The sequence below is a fragment of the Gasterosteus aculeatus genome, chromosome 15 (assembly GCF_964276395.1).
Source record: "Gasterosteus aculeatus chromosome 15, fGasAcu3.hap1.1, whole genome shotgun sequence".
NCBI lineage: Eukaryota > Metazoa > Chordata > Actinopteri > Perciformes > Gasterosteidae > Gasterosteus > Gasterosteus aculeatus.
In genome coordinates this window covers 3,411,709-3,434,908 of record NC_135703.1, presented here as the reverse complement: position 1 = coordinate 3,434,908, position 23,200 = coordinate 3,411,709, and the positions used below count along the sequence as shown (strand labels likewise).

General features: G+C 47.5%; 1 protein-coding gene across 4 annotated transcripts; it reads left to right on the top strand.

The window, feature by feature from the left end:
• The first annotated feature begins 14,751 nt into the window (after nt 1-14,751).
• On the top strand, nt 14,752-23,137 carry thbs1a (thrombospondin 1a). Of its 4 annotated transcripts, none has more exons than XM_040198860.2 (22): nt 14,752-14,931; nt 15,032-15,115; nt 15,364-15,923; nt 16,022-16,100; nt 16,194-16,283; nt 16,380-16,489; nt 16,795-16,920; nt 17,330-17,426; nt 17,509-17,673; nt 17,781-17,957; nt 18,052-18,225; nt 18,316-18,596; nt 18,685-18,903; nt 18,993-19,100; nt 19,467-19,626; nt 19,714-19,832; nt 20,161-20,395; nt 20,535-20,762; nt 20,848-21,119; nt 21,204-21,301; nt 21,406-21,545; nt 21,640-23,137. In XM_040198860.2, the coding sequence occupies exons 2-22, from the start codon at nt 15,052-15,054 to the stop codon at nt 21,645-21,647; spliced, it is 3,510 nt and encodes a 1,169-aa protein (XP_040054794.2). In that variant the 5' UTR covers nt 14,752-14,931; nt 15,032-15,051; the 3' UTR covers nt 21,648-23,137. The 4 variants fall into 4 exon arrangements, with proteins under 4 accessions (XP_040054794.2, XP_040054793.2, XP_077945550.1 ...); XM_040198859.2 differs by having other exon boundaries at nt 15,029-15,115; XM_078089424.1 differs by having other exon boundaries at nt 14,787-14,928; nt 15,031-15,115.
• Nucleotides 23,138-23,200: the final 63 nt, after the last annotated feature.

Here is a 23,200-nt window from a genome sequence, read left to right as displayed (position 1 = left end):
GTGAATAGACGATGGTTCGTTTTGGCTCTAAAATGTCGATACTTAATGTGTATTATTGAGTAAAACGCGCTGCGGAGACGTTTTCATTCTGCAATGCAACGCTTTCATTTTACGTGCATAATAAACTTAAGCACAGTGGTAAGTTGCGAGTTCCAAATTCATTTATTCCCTTTATAGTGCTATGCAAATAAAATTGCCTTGCCTTAATTGAGGGCAAACAGGGCTCGTTGTGGCAGCATGGGCTTTTGCACTAAATGCATTTCTTTTGTGTGAATGACTCCTTTCCACTGACAGACACGGCGGTGCAGGCGTCACAGGGCGATAAGAGCATATTAGGGATAAAACTATTGCACATAATGAATTATAAATAATGAATATGACGTAGTTTAATGTAGGACATTTTTGTTGTTTCTTTCCTTAATTAATATGTGGAGGAAAACGCACCGATACACAAAAAGGTCCCTCGCCAGATTTGAACTGGTGAGATTATATTTACCACGTTTAGGATGTGGACACATTGCTGCGTTATATATCTTCCTTGTTTAAAATGACCTCTGACTAGTCAGACATGAGTGGTGTCCATCTCAAAACGACTGCTCCAATCCCTTTAATTGAAGTCTTAACTCACCTTTCTTAATTCATGACCGGAGCAAATGAACTAAGTATTTATTGTTCCCCGATGTGCTGACCGGCTGCTAATCTTTGCCATTTCCTTCACTTAGAACCCTCAACCACGTAGTAATTGTTATGCTGCTGCAGACTTATCTAATGAGATCCCCCTCAGAAGAAGCCCTGAGAGGTTGAATCTGCCCCGGAGGCCTTTCTACGATAGAACAAGGAACCACTGCACGGTGCCGAGCCACGGAAAGTCTCCTTGTTAATGAGGATAATTGAGCTTATGTGGTTGTCTTAGCTTTACTTCCCCCTGTTGTGTCTGTTTACAATGAAGCGGGTCGTTTTGGCGTCGACCAGTGGAACATTGTATGTAATTCTCACGTGTTTACGGCTCTTTGTTAATGTAATGAATGGAGTCATTGTTCCCACCTGTGTCCACTCACCTGTAAGCGGCGCGCTGCCTCGCGCTTTGAGCTCGTCTGTGATCCTCCGGGATGCGTTGTTGATGAAGACCTTTATTAAAGCAGCGCTTATCAGTTTTTCTCCCTTTCAACGTGGCTCTCAAAGAGCAACCAATGAGAAACGTTCCCTTTATTCCGACCCTTGAAGCGCCGGCTCTGTGATCCGCGGCCGATCTCTCTCCGACGGGGCGACGGCCACGTGCATCATCGCCTGGAGGCTTTAAAACGGTCGATAAGGCTTCGCTTCAAATTCTCCCCTAATCTCAGAAACAGACACGGGGCAGCGTGTTGTCCTCTTCGGATGTCCTGATCAGTGGAGCATGTGTGGGGTGTTTTTTATTATCTATCTGTGACATGTACCTGGACATCAGTTTTTCCCTTTCGTCCCGTGATGTTATCGAGACCACAGACGAGAGCGTTACGTAGCTTCCTGACCTGGCACACACACACACACACACACCCCGCCGTCCACGTGTGGCGGCGGCAGCGGCGGAGGCTGTGATGGAAATCTCTGTTCAACCTGGCGGCGAAGGCCCCGGGCGCAGAAGTCAGAGTCGCTAACGGGCCGGTGCCCAGTATTTGCGGCGCGGGTGTGTATTTCCCTGCCTCTCCAGAGCAAAATCAAAACAAAGGCAGCGGTGCTATCGGAGCACTAAGTGATTCAGCAGAAGGAAATCGGTTGTCTGATGTCTACGGAGAGCTTTGTGCAGCGGCATGCGCACAAGTTTTCCATGATTGCATGTTCAAATCACAGTATACCGCTCTCTGTGAGCTACTGGAATGCAGTGTACACATATATATATATATATATATATATATATATATATATAATGTGTGTGTGTGTGTGTGTGTGCAGCCATGTTTCCAGGATCTAAAGCTATTTGGCCTCTTAAAATAAATGGTGGAATTCTTCTTGGCTGCACATTTCCATTCTCGCCCCGGATGTCTCCGTGTACCTACGCTGAACAACGGGAGATTTTCCTCACGCCTGCAAGCGGCGCGCCAGCCGTAACTCAGCCGTACGGTAAATGATACAAACTGCAAATGTCCACAGAAGTGGAAGGAACGGTCCTGACATTCTTTTCACCGCGGGGGGGTTTCAGCGGCGCGGAATCGTATTTGTGTTTCGTCACCAAACGGGAAACTTCTTGCTGTTTCACGCTGTGACTTTGAGTGAAACACAGAAAGAAACAGTGTGAAAATCCTGCTTGGACGTCGACAGACTGCAAGAGAAGAGCTGGAAGCAGGAGGCCGCTCTCGCTCTGTTGACCCCCACAACTTTCCAAGAGGTTTTTTTTTCTTCAGTTAAGTTGAGTAGAAATTTGGCTGTGAGATCCCCTATTACTGTTGTAGGTATAGGCACAATCAGCTTTTCCATGTGGTGGACATTCCAGGCCACATCTGTTTTCAATACAGCCAAATGTCCAGCTGTTTCAGACATACAGGCTACCAGTCTTCTCCCAGTCAGTCCACCGGAGCTGCAAATCTAAATCGCATCAACGTTGATTGAATCCTTGCTGCGTTTTTTAGAACAGGCTTATTGAATATACATATATTGTTGAGCATTTGCAGCAGCATATTTGGGTCGATTAAACCTAAATATATCCGAACCCACTTGTTTACTCCTTTTCTGACCCTGCGAGCATTTTTTTTTTCTCTCATGTCGAATTGAAATCAAACGAAACCATGGCGTCTTTTGCCGTCTCGCCGTAGAGCGCTTTGTCCTCTGTGGAGAAAGGTGCTTCCGGTTGACCTCCACCAATGAGCGGGCGCTTCACTGCCTCTGGGGGGCAGTAACGAGCTGGGCCTCCCACAATGCACCAAACGGTCCCCCCCCCTCCCCCCCGAAACGAGGCTCCGTGCGGCCTGGACACGAGGCTTTGACTTTGTGACGCCACAACTTGTTTGGCGGCCGATCCAGAAAAGACACAATGGCGACATGCAAACACCTCTGAAGGCAAAAGGGAAGTCATCTAAATGTTTCCTCCCCTTATCATCCCCAAAATAGCCCCTTTGCCGTCAAGCTGCACAGGTCCCTTCGTTTATCGATGAACCCGCTCATTGGGTTTGTTGTATTTGTGGGTTTAACAATCAACACATCTTCCTGCCCACTTGACAAACAGTCAAACTAATTCCCACAATTCTCAGTCCGGGGAGTCGAGTCCTGATTTACAGCAAGTCGACGAGCTGTGCGCGTCCACGTCCGACCGCTTAAGTCAATAAGGGCCTGATCGGCTTCCAGCGCCCCCCCCCACCCGTCCCCCCCCGGGGCGCAACTGTTTTACAGATGGGGAGCGCAATGCTGATAAATTCATCCCCTGCAGCTTTGGCAACTCGCTTATTTAAAAACCTCCCTCGGTAATGTGGACCGTCGTATTTTCAGGGAAATAAAAAACGATATTCAACCGCTGCCTCAGCAGTTTTAAAGACAGATTCCAGATAAAGGGTCCTGCAGTAAGGGAGGGAATTACCAGCCTGGAAACTACTTGTTTTGGGATTTTTTTCTTTTAAAAAAACATTCCTGTCAGTTTCTACAGCGGGCCGATAAAAACTGCTCTGAAACGTTTTTAAAGCAGGGGAAAGCTTACGTGACTTAGTGAGAGGTGAACTATAAACTATATGAAAGCTATACAGCGGCGCTGGGTAATAAGTGAAAATTAGTGTGGTTAACACTTCCATTTGCCACGGCCAAAATATGAACTGAATTATAGGTTGAAGCATTCAAGTAATTCATGCCCCATAAATGCAATCCGTGCTCCTTTTGCCAAATATCCGTTCGCTCCAGATATAATATACTCACGATATCCTTCACTGTATTGGGTTTGACAGGTTTGTCACCATGTGGCCTTTTCTTTTGTTTCATTCATACTTACGGTTTGCTAATTTTCCATCGCTGACTTTGCATTCGCCGGCCACCAAGTCCACTTCTGGCTCCGCAGGCTTTTTTTCATAGTTCTAGATTATAGACGTTTGCAATGCATCAGATTATTTCTACACCAACTGATACTTGTTCTTCATGAATGTAATCTAACATCACAGGTCGTTCCCTTCTCCAAACAGTGATGTATTCTTTGGCTTGGCACACTGCTCGGTTTTTCCCGACTTTTTGTTATCATGAGTTGCACGTCCAGGTATCAGCTGCAATCATCAAATGTGGATAGTTCAAAAAATAATTCCTTTTTGGAAAAACAGAAGGACTAAAAGCCACAGTAACTCACGTTCTGTTGGAAAAATCACTGCTACTTGACCACGTTCACGGCCTGTTAGTTATGCAACATGCCATGTAAATTCTACACAATCATTACATGCAAGCATTGCTATGAGTGGTGATACAGATCTAAGAATATTCTAGTATGTTATTGCATTCAAATTTGTATCCATTTAAGCCTCTTCAGCGCTGATCGGCTGATGGGAAGAAATGGGTAAACAAAGATGCCGCTTCCTTAAATTCCAGCAAACCTGGCATGCGTTCTTCAGTCGGAGTGGACGCGGACCAGCTGGGCCTCAGCGGTGGACCACACTGGAAAATCTTCTGTCAGCGACGCCCATCAGGCCCCCGTCAGCCAGAGGGCGGACTGCCTGCCGTGCGCCCAGTCAACAAAGAAGGGAGACAGACGAGTGGAGCTTTCGCCCCAAAAATAAAAAAAAAAAGCACCGAGGTGACTCAACCGAGGTTGGCCGTGAAGGGGGTGTCGGCGCCAATTCTGTACGGAATGCTCAGCGAGTTAGTCAGAGCACAGCTGCAGAGATTAATCTTCCCTCTCCAAGGTGTAAAGAAACAAATATTGTTATGTTCATTTGCGATATCCTTTTAAAATAAAAAAAAACTCATAAATACGCTATGAACTGACTAGTTTCAGTAACAGCCCATTCTCTAACATTTTAAACTGTTAAACTGCGGATATGCTGCTCATGTCACGCAGTTCGTTAAACAATTTGTTCAAAAGGTCAAACTTTATTGAGTAATTAAACACAACAGGTCAACATTTTACAAGGACTGGCTGTGAATCCTCACCTTCAACCCAACTCTGACCCCTGCAACCAGAAACACCACAGAGGACACACACACACGCACACGCACACGCACACGCACACACACACGCACACGCACGCCTTGAGCCGGTGGTGGTTTGCGTTGCTGAGGTGTACAGTAACAGCGCTCCTGTGCAGACAGGAGAGGCGGCGGCGCTGGCCTGGGACACATGAGAACCCCCCAGGGGGCAAAACGGGAATCTAATAAATCCTTCAGCCGGCAGAGAAGGAGGCGCTGCGTGAAAACCGTTAAAAGCGCTCGGCTCCCGTGGCCTCATGTTCAACACTCTGCTGTCAACCTCTTTTGTGTTTGTTGGGATGCTACAAATGTCTTTTATAATGTCACGTGACAACTGAAGGAAGGTCTTTGTCGTACGGAGTAAAACACTTCAGGTTTTATCATGATCCATATGGATCAGCCAAACGTTATTCAAATATCATTAATAATGAGATTACAGTGATTTATGGGTACTAAGGCTCTGTTGTCATGACTAGGATCACTGTCAGTAGGGGCTAAAACTTTATGATATATTAAACCTTTACGTCAGGAAGCGGAGGTGAAAATGAGCACTTTGTGAATCTGTTTCTGCAGAATCTGTTTATATCATTTCAGGTATGTGTGTATGAGTTTGTTGGACTTTTAGGATAGACCCGTCTCTCCTTATTACAACCTAAAAGATAAATAGATACCGTGATGACAAGTGAATAATACGGGGCCTTTGGGTCTTTGTCTGCAGGGCGCCCGGGTCCTACCGGCAGCTTTTCCTCACCTTCTGCTGTCTAATGGGGTTTTGGAAACACACATTCTTGCAGGGGGCTCCAGTAGCTGCTGCTGCTGCTGCTGCTGCTCATTGCAGCGACCCAAGAGGCAACGCACCCCCCTTTATTGACCCCCCCCCCACCGGTTGGAGCGCCGCCGGAAAATGTCAGTCACGAGACTCCAACATCTGCAACCCGAGGGAGGCAAAACACTCCGCTTCAGTTCCTCTACTTTCCCCCCGACGCGGCACGTCGCTTGGGCCCGGACCCCCAACCCCCCCGCGGAGTATCACACGCAGAGCGCTGAGTGAGGAAGTCTCGCCTTGAACGAATCGGTGGGTTCGAGACGAGCTCTGCTCTGGTCTCACCTGTCAGCGGCCTCAACCGACATCACCCGCAGGTCTCTGGGTAACTCCGGCTTCGACCTTTCCGGTGATTTGGAACGTTGTGCAACCCGTGGTATTTTTAAATCTCTATATTTAAAAATATCGAGAGTTCTCGCCCCTTTTCCTCCCTCTACAATCATCTGTTAAAGATATCTGTCTTCAGACTTTTGGACGTGGTACTGGACCGTGAAGCTGTGGATCTGTGGTGCAGATTTGGAAATAAAACACACCGACGGAGCTCACGGAGACAGAAAACGTTTATGTGATTAACAGGGGGAATAAACCAGAGAGGTTCATACTGTAGATAATGCAAACTGCAGCCTAATAATCTCGTGGTAGGAGCCTTTAAAACATAAAGAAGTCAGGGGGGCAAATGCAGGAATGTGTCCAGCATGTGTTTTTGTTTAGTTGCTCTGTTACCTTTAACACAAAAAAAGAGTCCTGTGCTGCCCCGCATGCACCCGACGTCGACCTGCATCCAGATCTAATGGAATAAACACCCAAGCTGCTCCCCGATCTGTTCACTGACTCAGAGGAGACATGTTTATACTTTTTTTTATATGCAGCTGTCTGCTGACTAAACAGAGCGGCGGTGTGCACATTTCCATTTCATGTGAAGAACCGTATGAGCTGGACTTTCTTTAGGTTTAACTTAACTTGGCGAATACGTTTTTCCTTTCCTCCTTGTTTGTAGAAGCATCCAACCTCACCTCTACTTCAACGCTGCCGTGCAACAAAAAAACACAAAAAAAACATGGCGTCTCCACTTGGCCCCCGGAGGCCTGGCGGCGCAGGCTTCAGCTTTACCGTAAAAGCTCAAACATGACAGGCAGAGAGTTACAGCTGCAGCTGTGGAGGGAACCTCCGAACTGTGTGGCACGGAAAACTCCGAACAAGAGGAGGGGTTTCCTGGTACCCGATGACCTGATGCTTCGGGCCCATATTTCGGAGAAATCTCCCGCGTCAGGTCAGAGAGAGAGACCCTAAAAGGCATATTTTTGCTTGTGCTAGTAAATCTGTTTGGGTGTCGTTTCCTGGCATAGTGGGGGGGGGCACACTTTGGACACCATCATGATCCAAAACGTCTTATCTGATTATTGGGACAACGCAACACACATCTGGCAAACACATGGAGTTTAGCAACTAAAACTGAAATCACTTCACAAATATTTATCTATAAACTCTTCATAAACTCCTCAGTCCTCCCTACTTTCCAGCGAACGCTTGGAAACGTGTAATTATTTCCTCACAGTGTCACAATATGTGTTTGGTTCAGACGTGTTCTAAACTGACCGATTTATCGGGAACCTTGGGAGTGTTTTTGAACGTCAAGCGTAATAGGTCTTATCTTGAACATGACGAACATCAAAAAGAGCAACGAACACCACCTGCGTGTGCCAGCGTGTCCCCGCATTAGACACCGTTTCATCATCGCTTTCCCAGCAGCCGGTACACGAGTCGTCCCTGTGGCTCGGTAGCAGGAACCCTAAAGTGAGGCTCATATTTTACACGGAGATGGGCTTGAGAACCAGTGCCCCCCCCCCACCCCTCTCTCTCTCTCCAGGGATAAATAATACAGTGTAAATGTAGCAGTGGAAGCAGCAAGTAGCAGTGGAATCTAAAAAAAACATTTTATATATATTCCATACAACCCTTTTCATTTTAAGATGATTAATTACCGGCCCGTCGCGCACAGCTCCACGTTTATTGCTCTGCTTGGCCTGTGGTGGTTCGTTGATGGTGAACCACCAGATGTTTTAGTGGCCTCCTGAGCAGCCGAGGCAACAGAGACTGAGCTGCTGCTGCTGCTGCTGAGGGAGGACTCGCGTTCGGACGAGCTGCAACAACATCCGGCGTGTAATGTTGAATTTAAGGAAGTGAGACGTGGGAGCTCAGAAGTCCATGCCCCCCCCCCTCCGTGAGCTCCGTCGGTGTGTTTTATTTCCAAATCTGCACCACAGATCCACAGCTTCATGGTCCAGATCCACGTCCAAAAGTCTGAAGACAGATATCTTTAACAGATGATTGTAGAGGGAGGAAAAGGAGCGAGAACTCTCGATATTTTTAAATATCGAGATTTAAAAATACCACGGGTTGCACAACGTTCCAAATCACCGGAAAGGTCAAAGCCGGAGTTACCCAGAGACCTGCGGGTGATGTCGGTTGAGGCCGCTGACAGGTGAGACCAGAGCAGAGCTCGTCTCGAACCCACCGATTCGTTCAAGGCGAGACTTCCTCACTCAGCGCTCTGCATAGGATACTCCGCGGGAGAGGGGGGGGGGGGGGGGTCCAGTTCTTTTGAGTCGCGTTAGGTGTCCCCGCAAAGCGTCTCTCCCTCGTCCGCGTTGTGCAGCACGAGTGGCTCCACCGCCATAGAACCACCTGAAACGACTTCTTTTTTTTTTAAGGGAGCACCAATAACTCATCTCAATGTAAACATGCACAAGCATGACAGGCTCTCAACAGCCCCCCCGCAGCGTGTAGGAAGAACACTGTGGGGATTGCAGTGATGCATTTTCAAGATGTAGGGACAACAAACAGCAGTCAGCACTTCCTTCAAGTGCTTTGCAAGCTGCTGGAGGCCTTAAAGGCCCAGCGGTAACAGACAAAGAGCCGGGACAATATCTGCGTCGGGTCCGTCCTCGTTGACTTTGTGGATTATTCACTGGGAGCTCGTCCAAGGAGCTGATTGACGGAAAGTAGAACGAGAGGAAAATGGAAAATTCGAGGGGTTGAGGCCGCAAATAACGCATTTGTTTGAATTGTTTTGAATGTGCATCAGCGCCTCATGGCAGAGGACAGCTTGTACGTTAAAAGTTGTTGTGTCTGATGCTTTTCCGGTCCGACCTGGCAGACGCCTCGCGTCTTCTTCCAGACGCTGACTGGAAGAAGCTCGTGCTAAGACAACTAAAATAAACTGCTGCCATTACTTAACTTCTTCCTTGTGACCCTCATAGTCTGTTGATGAGTTTCCTGGGGAAGAGCAGCGGAATGGCTCTGAACGCCCCCCCCACGTGGACCCCCGCTCCGCTCAGCCGACTGTTTTGAATCAGCGGTAAATTCTGCACGCTGCAATTACAGAGCGACCGCTCAAGCGTCACGTGCGTGGAGCAACCAGAAGGGCTTGTGTGTGTTTGTGACATTACAAGAAAACACCCCAAACTTTATGTTTTGTAGTTTAAACCTGTAGACATCTCCCGAAAAGGAGACCGGAGGCAACCGGTGCAGAAGTGTGTGACCTTGAGCTTCAGGCAAATCTCTGCGATAAAGCTACTGGAAAAGAAGAAATCCCTCCTGGTTCTGCTCAGCAAAAACATCTGCATGAATGGAAGGAATTCCAAAAATAGGGCAGATTTAGCCGCTTAACAAAAATATTCCTACCCTCCAAAAACAATGATGAAAAGGATCTGCAGCGGGACTTGAAGAGGATCCCACTAATCTCAGGGGAAGGAATGGTGCCCTTTGAGTTGTGTTGATTCAGGTCGAAAATGAATATTTGACGGCACTGCGCAAGTAGTTATTTTGTTTTTTTTATCTTCAGAGTAGGTCAGGCGTCAGTGAGGGACTCTTCATCCTACACATACGCAACGATGTCTTTCAAGAATGCTCTCTGTTTGTTCTTCACACCCTGTTACTTCCAAGCACCTGAGTAAGTGCCCAGGAATGTGAGAAGTAAAGCTCTCCAAATAAATGTATGTGGCCTAAAGATTTGTGAGTGTTTATTTAGTCTGGACCTGTGGACGAATGGAGCCTGGAGGATGAACTTCTCGCTACAACGTACATTGTTTCTTTACTATATGTCAATTTTGCGCTAAAACAGAAATAAGTAGTAATACGCAAGAGATGTGTTGCTCACACACTCTCATTACAAGGTGATAATAAGCTCGCTTACGCCGCGTTTTATGGTCCCCGACTATATGATGTTTAAAGCAAACCTCAATGATTTGTATATCGGCGTTTTTCATCTTAATAAGTTGTGAAACATTAAGTTTTTTTAGGCTGCACACATCAAATACACTTTAACACACACTATGCTATGATTGTGTTTTCGGAAGCTGCACTAAAGTTTCAGATGCATTTCTGAGGGTTTGAATGAAGTTTAGAATTACCGCCTGACTTGTGCAACGACATTCTCTGCATGTTTTCCGACATTGTTGCGTTTTGAAAAATCCACAAAGTAATCTGGGACTAAATAGTTTGCCCAACTTCAGAAGTCGTGCAAAGATCCAATTAAAAGCCGGCCGTAGATGCAGCATGGCAGGACTTCCTGCGGGCTCGTACCACCATGGAGTTATTGACCTGTGATGCAACGGGAAACATGCAAAGTGTCCGGGTCAGAATCGCGTGAGCATACTTCCTAAAATTGGTGTGGAATTTTATGAGAAGGACAAAAAAAAAAACATTTTTTAAAAACTCTTGTGTTTTGCAATAGAGCCGGATGTCTTCTGACCGATTCCTGATGAAAGAGCCTCCACGCAGAGCTTACTGTGAAGGAGAAGATTGCAGCGGGACCTTTGCACCTGAATGTTTCCATTTTTGCATCACATCATCTAGCAATAAATTTTGAGTCAGCCGCTTCCCGTTACTGGATCTCCATGACTCCTCCATGGCTTCCCTTGTCAAAGTAGCTTCTAGTTGACACTAGTGGATCGTTTTTTAATAGCCAGATGTCTTTGGTCTGTAGCTCAGCTGAATGAAAGATAATCTTAACAATCTGCTGGATGTGTGAACCGGCGACTGTTTGCTGACTTAACTGACCCCTAATTGATCAATAACTAAGTCTTCTTGAATAAGGCTCTAATACGTATTGGCCTCCTGACTTGGTGTTGTCCTGAAGTCGAGTTTCCATTGAATCAAGTTGAGCGGTGAGCAGTTGTTCATCCGTCGTGCGCCTGCGCGGTCATGAGGATTTCACAAACCCGAACCAAAACACCTTTAGATCCCTGCGCGGGTTCTTCTTCTCGTCCGTCAGCCCGCTGGTCGAGGGTTCATCGAGCAGAGGGCCGACGTGCCCGTGCTCGAGGAGCCCCCCCTCGGAGAAACTTCTCGGAGAGTCCGTCCCACATTTTACGACTCCGACATCACTTGCCGGAATCCAGCCGACTCAACTGCAACCGATGAATCGCTTTCCTCCCATGCACACGTGGAGAGGGGGTGCTAGCTTAAACGCCGCCGCCGCCGCCACACAAATCCTCCTCTCGGGTCGTTCGGGCTGTTCGAAGCGTCAAAGGCAAGCGATTGATTAACGTTTTAGACATTCACACACAGACGGAACAGGCTCTTATAATACTGTCACGCCAGCCCCGAAGCCACTGGTAATATCCATATTTCCTCCTCTCGTCCCTCCAACGCCAAGGAGGGATCACAATCAATGATTTACGGAGGGTCCGGAGGGTCCAAGTCACTCGAGTGTTCTGTCATCTGCCCAAAACAAAACAGAAAAAGCGTTTAGTCTGGCGACAAATGGTATCGTACAATTCCCAGATCTACTTGGAGGAGGATTAAGCCACCCTGTTATATGTGAGTTATTAAAGTATGTTGCGCACAAAGTTCAACACAGAGCCGACCGCGGAAGATTTACGGATCCATTTAAACAGCTGGCGATGATGGTGATCGCTGATCAAAGGTGACCTCGCCGGCGACCTTGCCCATGGTGCATCAGTGACTCGTGTTCTTCGTGTCCGTCACTGGCAAACCTGACAGGCCCCTTACGCACACTTTCCACTTCCACCTCTCGAGCCGCTTTCTTCTTCGAAAAAATGTGAGTCACAGGAGGCCGGTGGCCCCACGGGGCAGGTTCTGTGGCAGATAAGAGCGATGCGTTGCAGCAAGCCCCCCCCCCCCCGCTTGCCAAATCGAAGTTGTCAATACACGCCGCTCCCTCCCAACACACGCGCTTCTGTTTTTTTCTCTCTTTGTGTTTAAACGCACGTATGTGGACGTCCCGGTGGAGCCCATCCAGACGAACGGTGCCGCACGTGTCTGATGAATTAGTCATTGCAGATGACGGTGAATTTTGGGAGAAAGTCTAAACCTGTCTGTTGGATAACAGCAACACGAGTGCGTCATATGGACCCTAAAAACCTCCGGCACGCTGTTACCATGCTGTCATAAACACACGCACAAAAACAATGCTGCTTTTAATGCTCACGGTGTGCAAGTAAGGTTTTAATTTAACATGAAATAAATTATTTGTGTTACATTGTATTGTAAGTGAGTAGTAATGTTTATGAGTGGAGTGCGAAGACAAATCCGCTCAAGCCCAAACCTATATTTATTTGGTTTTTGTTCTCATAAACACTGGTGGTACCACCAGCTGAAGCCTGAGGCGACGTAAAAAGTTAAATACTGCAGAGTAATGACTTTTCAATCTCTTCACCTGCCTGCTGGATTTCACCTTAGTCATCAATTAACCGGTGTGTGTGTGTGTGTGTGTGTGTGTGTGTGTGTGTGTGTGTGTGTGTGTGTGTGAGGCGTAGCTCCCCTGTTGTTTGTGGGAACGTCTCCGTTGCCGTGGAGTTCTGTCCTCCTCGAGGTCAGAAGTTTGGATTCGTTTTGGACTTCAAGCACAATTTGGCTGGTTTACGATACGTCCCTTCGGCGTCATGGAAACAGCGCTTCTTCGTTATTACCTCTCAACGCGTCCCGGGGCGCCGTGTCTCTATTTGACGTCTCAGGTTGGCCTGAGCGTGTTCCAGCAACGGTTGCTGCTCACGCCGAGTATCTAATAAACAAAAAACCTGCACCGGCTGGTTCTTAATCAGCACGCATCTCTAAACAGACCTACTGGGTTTAAATATTAGAGATGTTGTCTTCTTTGACAGAGAGCCGTGTGTTTGTGTGAATATATTATACATTAAACAAAGTCAGACACATTCAGCTGAATCGGTGAGGTACAAAGATCCAAACCACATGAGGTCACCGTTCCCTGTCAGTTTTTAAGGGTTTTTTTTTTTATCTTGAGCTCATGCAGAAAGGAGCCGACAAATTCTGCGATTAAACGCAAACAAACTCTCCCACACACTGGCGAGCCGCTGGCGAGCCCGCCCCCGCTCGGAAACTAACGCGGAGGGACACACTCCGAGTAAACACTCGCTATCTGTCTGCGCTGGCTCCGGCCAGCCCGCTCGAGTGCTTTCACCTCCAACACGGCCTTGTCAGTTGCACACCTCCCACGCCGCGAGCTCACGGCCCCACGCCCGCTGCGACGCCGCCAGTCACACCTGCCCCCCCCCCCCCGATGCCCCAAGGATTCTTTCCCCCACGAAGAGGCCGGAGGCTCCTTTGCCACCTTCGTCCCATTTCACAGCCGCGCAGCCGTTTTTCCATGTGAGAGACAATGTGAGCAGTGAAGCAGCATCGCTGCCGCGTCACTTCCTGTAGGAGGGTTTTTTTAGCCGAGGGGGGGGAGTGTTAAGCGGCGTGGGTCCAAAATGGCCCCGGGGGTGGTCATAAAAAGTGTGGCGTTTCCGGTGGTGCGCACACACCGGCTGGAGAGCCGCCGTCCAGATGTTGGGTCGCATCGTAGCCACGGCTGAGGACGGCGCTGAAGTGACAGCAGTCTGTCCCGAGGATCGGTCTGGGAGAGAAGAGAGAGAGAAAGAGGGCAAAGGTCAACTGCTAAGCCATAAACAATGGCATCATTTTGAAGGAAACTGAGCAAATGTTTTAGTTTATAAAAATCGATCAAATGGTCAGTGGTGAAAAGTGACTTTGAGTTTTTTAGGTGCTATTTCACTTTTCGTCCACTTTATACTTCTGCTACACTACATGTTGGGGACATTACTGTACACGGCTACAATGTTAACCTTACAAACTTACATTTTAAATATATTTAAGCAAACATGCCGAGTTAGTAAAATACACACATGCTTGGTGTGAACGTGCGTGTTTCTGACATTCAAATAACTATTTTTACACTTTATAGACATAAGGGGACCTTTGAAGCCACTACATAGTCATCACTCAGTGAGTGAATGAGAAGAACACATGAAACCAGTAACCTAATTACATTTTTTATGCCATGAATCTAAGCTGGAATTAATTCATATCAGGGTTAGGCTTCAAGGTTATGGAATACAATGTTTTACATTACTTCTAAATCCTCTAAAACCAGTCTACCGAATTAATTGGCCTGCTCATTTAGAATCATTAAAATATCTTTATTTATTTATTTAAATGACAGCCTTATAAAGTAAGGACCATTCGACTCTGACTTGACCGGAAACGACCAAATCTTGGCGCCGGTGCGTGTGCTAAATATTTGTCCGGTGATGGAAATGTCTCAGGAATGCCTTTTTTTCCTCCTCCGTGTGTGTGTGTGTGTGTGTGTGTGTGTGTGTGTGTGTGTGTGTGTGTGCGTCGCGGATGTTCCTCTGACAGGCTGTGAGGTAAGAAGATAAGCCCCGCCCTCTTTTCCACGCAGCCTCCCCATTGGTGCAGACGAGCCCTCAGGAATGTCCTCGGACCGTTTAAGTAGCGCTCGTATCGCTGAAACCAGTCAGTAGAATAAGTCCAAGCAGCGGAATAAACCCCGGAGAGGAGCTCACGGAGACTTTTCACCCGACCAGTTGATGCGCTTCAACGAGTTCTAAAGGAAGAGAGACGGGACACTGAGTCCAGCAAGCGAGCACTTTCTTCTCATCTATTTTTGGAGGGGATTTTTATTTTTTAAAAAGGTTTGTAGACTATTTTAACAATTAACGTTTTTTTTTTTAATGGCAATATGTCTCACAGATGTGTCCCGTAACGGCGTGTTTGTTGTTGTGTTGTCAGCAGGGGCCACTTGAGGTTTAGGAATGATGCTGTGGGGCATCTGTGTGCTGTTGATGCTTTGGAGCTGTGAAGGAGCCAGATTGGCAGGTGAGAAGGGAAACGTTTGTTATCAATCCTTCCTTTTTTGGCCTGTAAAGGTAGTTCCCAATTTAATAAAATAATATAATACCAGTTGGGACGCTATAGTATCATTTCAATATAATAAAGTTTCTTATAATGATTTTATTTTTGGTAATACTAAATATAATATACATGTATTTAATTTTTCATTTTGGTTTAATGCATTTTCATGCACACGGTCATTATGAGATTTTTTTTTTCTTCTTTGCCCGCAGAGAGTCGAGGCGATAACAGTGTATATGACCTATTTGAAATGGCCCGGGTAAACAAGAGACACAACGGAGTGACTTTGGTCAAAGGTGTCGACCCCCACAGCCCTGCATACAAGGTCCTCAACGCAGACCTCATCCCCCCGGTGCCAGACAGCTACCTCAGGGACCTCCTGGACTCTATCCAGGCCGAGAGGGGCTTCCTCCTCCTGGTCAACCTGAAGCAGTTCAAGAAGACCCGGGGCAGCCTTTTGACCATCGAGAAGAAGGACGGCTCCGGATCCATTTTCGAGATCATCTCCAACGGCAAGGCGAACACTCTGGACGTGGTCTACTCCACTCTGAGCCAGCAGCAGGTCGTGTCCATCGAGGATGCTGACTTGGCCACCGGACACTGGAAGAACGTCACGCTGTTTGTCCAGGATGACCGGGTGCAGCTTTTCGTCGGCTGCGAGGAGATCAACGTGTCAGAGATGGATTTGCCAATCTCCAAAGTGCTGTCCCAGGAGTTGGCCGACGTTGCAAGGCTCAGGATCGGAAAGGGAGTCGTGAGAGACAAATTCATGGTAAGTTCTAAGTGATTCGGCTCGCCCAATTACTTGCGATGAAAAGTAACATTTGGTCCTGTAAGAAAATGTCTTGACTGTAATTCATTGTCCCGCAGGGAGTGCTTCAAAACTTCCGCTTCATCTTTGGGACCCCTCTGGATGCTATACTGAGAAATAAGGGATGCCAGAGTGGAGGTACGTCTGAATAGATCAAGACCGTTCGTCCGTCGACTGACTATCTTGTGCTCCAGTGAACAGAAATTAACGTGTCCTCTTTCCTCTCTGCAGCTACCTTAACTGACGTCCTCACCCTGAACAACCCGGTCAACGGCTCCAGCCCAGCCATTAGGGCCGATTACACCGGCCACAGAACCAAAGGTGAGACCCCCCCCCCTCGACCCCACCCTGAAAGTTTGTCTCCGTTCCTCTCAACCGGTGAAGTCAATCATTGGACCGTCCTTCCCCTGCATTCAGATCCGCAGGCTGTCTGCGGCTTCTTTTGTGAGGACATCGCCGGAATGTTCAAGGAGCTCAAGGGACTCGGCGTTGTCGTTAAACAGCTGTCGAATGAACTGCGCAAAGTGGTAAGCTCCAGGCTCTGCTCTCCGTCAGCATTTGCTCCTTTTTCTCCTCCCGTCTCCGTCTTTAAAGCATTCCCCGGCCACTTGTCGCTGTAATGGCGGTCTCTGGCCGAGTCCTTAATGAGACCCATCTGAATACACAAATATGTTTGGCTCTCGGTCACGTTTGCACTGCTTCAATAGCGGCAAGGCGATGTCTTAATCACGCTGTCGGTCAGTGATTCATTTGAATCGGAACTTTGGCAGAGGGAAACTTTTCCGTGCTCCGTCCTGAGAAACTCTCTCTCTCTCCCTCTGTTCCCCTCCAGTCTGAGGACAGCACGCTGCTGAAAAATCAAATGAACATCCCCGGTGGAATTTGCATCCACAACGGATTCGAACACAAGGACAAAGATGAATGGACCGTGGATAGCTGCACCGAGTGCACCTGCCAGGTGAGCGTCACACCACACCTGCTGGAATGCGACCTTTAAGCAAGCCGGCCCGAAGAAAGACGCCGCCGTGTCTCCTGTGTCCCTGCTGTTATGAAGTGATAATAGTGTCCGTGTCAGCGCCTTGCTCTGTAACAGCATCTATTCTGCCTGAAAGCCTCCAACACTTCTTCTTCATTAGCAACAAAGCAGCATGGGGGCTTTTCTTTCTTCCTCCAACAACCTCTAGTGAAGGTTGCTCATGCATTGTGTAATTAGTTAGAGTGTGAGTGAGGATTAGGTTTTCTATCAAGGTGTTATGTCACAGATAAACATCCCTCCATCATGAATCAGAGCATTAAGGCTTGGAATAGCACCAGCTCAGTCGGCTCCCACATTATTCTTGGACTAATTCAACTCTTCCTCTGTCCAGAACTCTGCTACCGTGTGTCGCAAAATCTCCTGCCCTCTGATGCCGTGTGCCAACGCCACCGTGCCAGATGGAGAGTGCTGCCCTCGCTGTGGACCAAGTGAGACTCCTTCTGAATCTGCTTCGGAACTTTCATCTCATTGTCTTGGTTCCCCTTTTGAGATATCATTTCCTCCGTACAGTCACAGAGGATGGCTGGTCCCCCTGGTCCGACTGGACCCATTGTTCGGTGACTTGTGGCCGGGGCATCCAGCAGCGCGGGCGCTCCTGTGACCGCATCAACAGCAACTGCGAGGGCACCTCCGTCCAGACCCGTGACTGCTACCCTCAGGAATGCGACAAACGCTGTAAGTTCGCGCAACATTTTAAAATATTTTTTTTTTTACCCCATTGCGGCGATAGACGTTCACCGTTTGAGAGCGCTATGAATTAATCGGGCATGCGTTGCTCACAGTCAAACAGGACGGCGGTTGGAGCCACTGGTCTCCCTGGTCATCGTGCTCCGTGACCTGCGGCGAGGGCGTCATCACCCGGATACGCCTCTGCAACTCTCCCACGCCGCAGATGGGGGGCAGGGACTGCCAGGGGGAAGGGCGTCAAACGGAAATCTGCCAAAAGTCACCCTGTCCTGGTGGGTTGAATTTCAGTTGCAAAGTATCAACAATGTGTGAGTGTATCTGGAGTCAAGGGAACAAACTGAACAATGTTTTCATGATACCCTTTAGTCAATGGAGGTTGGGGACCTTGGTCACCATGGGACACTTGCACTGTTACCTGTGGCGGAGGAGTCCAGACCCGCAAACGTCTCTGCTCCGACCCTGTCCCCAAATATGGAGGAAAGGATTGCGTTGGGGATGCCTCCCTGTCTCAATTGTGCAACAAACAGGACTGCCCTATTGGTAAGCAGGCTTTGATGTTCAACCAAAATCAGATTAAGTCATTCGCAGCAGCTTTCCCTTTTTTAAAGTGCCGTTTATTTTTCTCTACAGATGGTTGTCTCTCCAGTCCTTGCTTCCCCGGAGCAAAGTGCGCCAGCTTCCCCGACGGCTCTTTCAGGTGTGGCAGGTGTCCACCCGGCTTCTCTGGGAACGGCGTCGCCTGCAAAGACATCGATGAATGTAAAGAGGTGCCCGATGCTTGCCACACCCATAACGGAGTCCATCGCTGTGAGAACACCGAGCCCGGTTACAACTGCCTTCCCTGCCCTGCGCGCTTCTCTGGTCCTCAGCCCTTCGGAAGAGGAGTGGAACAGGCGACTGCTAAAAAACAGGTTAGAGTTATTACTCGCTCACTGTGCCTGTGGCTTGTAGGTTAGCTGCTTCCAGTTTCTTTTTTTTTAACAGTGTCATTTTCTTTAGGTCTGCAAACCCCGTAACCCCTGCCAAGACGGGAGCCACGACTGCCATAGGAATGCAAACTGCATCTACTTGGGCGTCTTTTCCGAGTCCATGTACCGCTGCGAGTGCAAGCCAGGGTACGCTGGGAACGGCCGTATTTGCGGAGAGGACAGTGACCTTGACGGATGGCCAAACATTGACCTGCATTGTGTGGAGAACGCCACCTACCACTGCAAGAAGGTAGGCAGACCCCACATGGACCGGCGTGAATATCTGGACTCTATTGTTGTAAAGAGTGTCTCCTTAACTGCTCCTTTGTTCCTTTACAGGACAACTGCCCCAACCTTCCCAACTCCGGCCAGGAAGATCATGACAAAGATGGCCTGGGTGATGAATGTGACCGCGATGATGACAACGATGGGATCCCCGATGATAGGGTGAGTCATCACGGCAGTTTATTTAAGCCCCAGAGTGTGCTTTCCTCAGAGGCCAGACGTAGCAATCAGACGCAGCCATGATTCCTTTGGGCAGTAGGAATGTAAAGTCTCTGTGTTTTTGTGCTTTCACCAGAGTGGAAAACATGTAGCAGTGCATGAAGCCAGGATTAAGAACTCTGTGGCTTTTTGGCCATATTTCTTAGTGTGGATTTGGAAAGTTAGGCGAAAAAGAAAAATGCTGTGCTTGCAGTGGAACATCACAAAAAGTAGAACAAGTAGAGTTTTGTTCCTGTACATACAGTTGATTTCAGTAATGATCCATTTGAGTCATTTCATTGTGGGTTTTGATTTCTCTTTAAAAATTAGGACAACTGCCCAAGAGTGTACAACCCTGCGCAGTATGACGCAGACAGAGACGACATTGGCGACAGCTGTGACAACTGCGTGTACGAGGCCAACACCGATCAAACGGACACTGACAACAATGGCGAGGGCGATGCCTGCGCTGTTGACATTGATGGCGATGGTAAGTGTTTTTTTCTTCAAATGCCTTTCATTCAGTTTTTTTACAGTCCTGTGAGCTTAAATGAGTCGTAATCGTGTCACCCATTAGGCATTCTGAACGAGAACGACAACTGCCCGTATGTTTACAACGTGGATCAGAGAGATACCGACAGGGACGGGGTGGGTGATCACTGCGACAACTGCCCTCTGGAGCACAACCCCGACCAGGTAAACTACACTCTCGTCCGTCCATAACAACCCATGCTGGTTAACGTAGATCACTGTTTCGCTTGACTATGTTCAGATAGTAATGTGCCGACTTTGAGGGTAAAATACCACAGTGCCTCCTCTCCATTCATCCCGCTTTGGAACAAATATGTAATTCTGATGAAGTGCAAGGGCACCGCTCGCTTGTCTGAAAGGACATTGCTTGCATACCTGAAAACAAGGGGCTTCCTTCAGACCAGCGGCACCTGATACATCAGTTGAAGCGAGGACAAGAGTCTTACAGTGTGAGCGGGAAATCTCATCATAAAGGAATTCTGTTCTCCTGCAGTTCGACTCTGACTCAGATCGCGTAGGAGACAAGTGCGACAACAACCAGGACATTGACGAGGATGGTCACCAGAACAACTTGGACAACTGCCCCTACATACCCAATGCCAACCAGGCGGACCACGACAAGGACGGCAAGGGTGACGCATGCGACCACGACGACGACAACGACGGCATTCCCGACGACAAGGACAACTGCAGGCTGGCGTTCAACCCGGATCAGCTGGACTCTGACGGTGAGTCATTCTGTCAACGTTGTGTCATGTGTGCTCTTTTGTTTGACGTCGGTGGAATCTACCTGATAAATAGTCCCTTTGTTTAGTTTTGTTGCTCCTTTTCCATCTTTGATTTCCATGTTCCGTCTTTTCCTCTCAGGCAACGGCCGCGGTGATGTGTGCAAAGACGATTTTGACCAAGACAACATTCTGGACATCCATGACGTGTGCCCGGAGAACTTTGCCATCAGCGAAACAGACTTCCGCAGATTCCAAATGGTTCCTCTGGACCCCAAGGGCACGTCCCAGATTGACCCCAACTGGGTGGTCCGGCATCAGGGCAAGGAGTTGGTGCAGACCGTCAACTGCGACCCCGGCATTGCTGTTGGTGCGTAATACACAGTCAGACCTTCTTCTGCGTGGACATAAAGTGGTAGCAAACCTCCTCTAAACCATCTCTTTAATGGATTCAGGTTACGACGAGTTCAGCGCAGTGGACTTCAGTGGAACGTTCTTCGTCAACACGGACAGAGATGACGACTACGCTGGTTTCGTGTTTGGCTACCAGTCGAGCTCCCGGTTCTACACAGTGATGTGGAAACAGATCACACAGACCTACTGGTCGCACACGCCCACAAGAGCTCAAGGCTACTCGGGCCTGTCAATCAAAGTGGTCAACTCCACCACTGGGCCCGGTGAGCATCTGAGGAACGCCCTGTGGCACACTGGAGACACCGCAGGACAGGTTGGTGTACATTCATTGAGTTTGATATTGTTCAACTAGTTGGATCCTTTTCTGAGTCTAAGCATGGAAAATCTTACTTTTCAGGTTCGCACTTTGTGGCACGACCCCAAGAACATTGGCTGGAAGGACTTCACTGCCTACAGATGGCATCTGACCCACAGGCCCACGTCTGGACTTATTAGGTGAGTTCAAAACCTCAGAGGCACGACCCCTCGTTCAGTTACAAGATCTGCATCATTTGTGCCATAGTGGCATTGAGCTCATGTGACTACATTTTCTTTTTTAGAGTGGTCATGTATGAAGGCAAGAGGATCATGGCCGATTCTGGGAACATCTACGACAAGACGTACGCCGGTGGGCGACTAGGGTTGTACGTCTTCTCTCAGGAGATGGTTTACTTCTCAGACCTCAAATACGAATGCAGAGGTAAGCACCAAGCGATTATTTAATATTTTAAAAAGAACGGTTACATTTCCTTTCACTTTATTTTTAACATATTTTCTCCTATAATTTCTTTCAGATACATAATTGGAGCACAGGACCTTCTAGCAGACTGTCCGTTGGTATGAATATATAATACAAGACCTGGACCGATATCTCTTTAACCTTTTTTCTTTTGAGAACTGCACATTGGAGGAATGACGAGCAAGTGAGTTAATATGAGGTAAACTGACCTCAGGACATAACGCCAAATGAAAGTTCAATGATGATTCTGCACCAAACTCCACATGAGCACAGCTCTGTTGAGAAGAAATTGGCCCTCTCACTTTGTTGCTCTGATCCGCGTTGAAGGGGGAACCCGCGTCTTGTTGCTTTGCACAACTTAACTGTCGGCAGAATTGTTCTGCGGACAAATGACCAAAGGGGAGAGTGTTACATGGTTTTAAATATTATTTTTGAGCATTAGTAGACATCTGCTGTGGTATGTCGGTATGAAGAGAGCAGTAGGACAACTCCTTGGCTTGAAGGAACTGTTGAGGGACCAAACTGACTGTTGCTATCAAAGAGAGTGAATGTGGTTTGTGTGTTTGTGCATGTGTGCCACCCAACGAGACAACTGTATTATGAGTTTTCATTTTGACTTCCTTTAAAGACCCCGCCACCCAAAAACATTCAAACTTCTTCTCAGGAAAGAGCACTAGAAGAGACGAGGAGAGCACAAAATTCAGGACGGCACAGGGCTCTGGAACAGCTGCACGTAACACTGCTTTGGAGCCACGATTCTTAGTAAATATTATGTTCATACCTCTAATCTTTACTGAGTGTGTGAAGGGATTTATACAGAGCGGGCCAGTCTTTTTCCTTCCCGAGTAAACCTTTGCAAGTAGGGCTGTTTTTGGCTAATGGCAAGATGAAACAATACATTAGACCCAAACAGTTAAAGATCACTTATAGTATCTGTAAACATCCATATCGCGTGCATGACTGGTGTGCCTGAGCTTTTGTTTATAGGCCTACATTTCTGACAGGGGGAAATCAAAGGAAACCCTTCATGTACAAATATTACCTCATTAATTATTTTTGTATTGAGGCCTGCAATGCACAAGAATCACATGTCTTAGCATCAGAGTATAAATTGGTTGGCTTATATATTTTTTTTAAGCGAGACTTTAGTATCATTTTTTTATTCTGTGTGTATATAAGATATTTTTGTAGAAGCCCAAACAGGAACATAAAGGATTAAATACATGTTATCTGAATGTTGTGCTATATGTATTTCCTGTGCTTTTGTTTTGATAAATTATTGTGTTTGTTTTATGTTGAGTTTATTTCATTTGTGTAGATGTATGCTATTTAAATAATTTATCTAGAAGCGTAGCCTCATATGGAAGCGTTTCTGTCTGTAAAAACTTATTTGCACACTGACATGAGGATGTCTTTGTTTTTTTGTATGTCTTTTTTAATTATCAGTGACGCTTTTCTATAAACTTTGTACTATAGTTCCTACCCAAAGTGCCGTTCATTTCTTTTACATATTATTTTGTAATGTCAACTGAACAATAAACACTTTGAAAAGGTGCCGTGGTCGGCTGATGTCATTGTGGGCAAAGAGTTGAACAGTTTCACTTCTTTCCCAATGG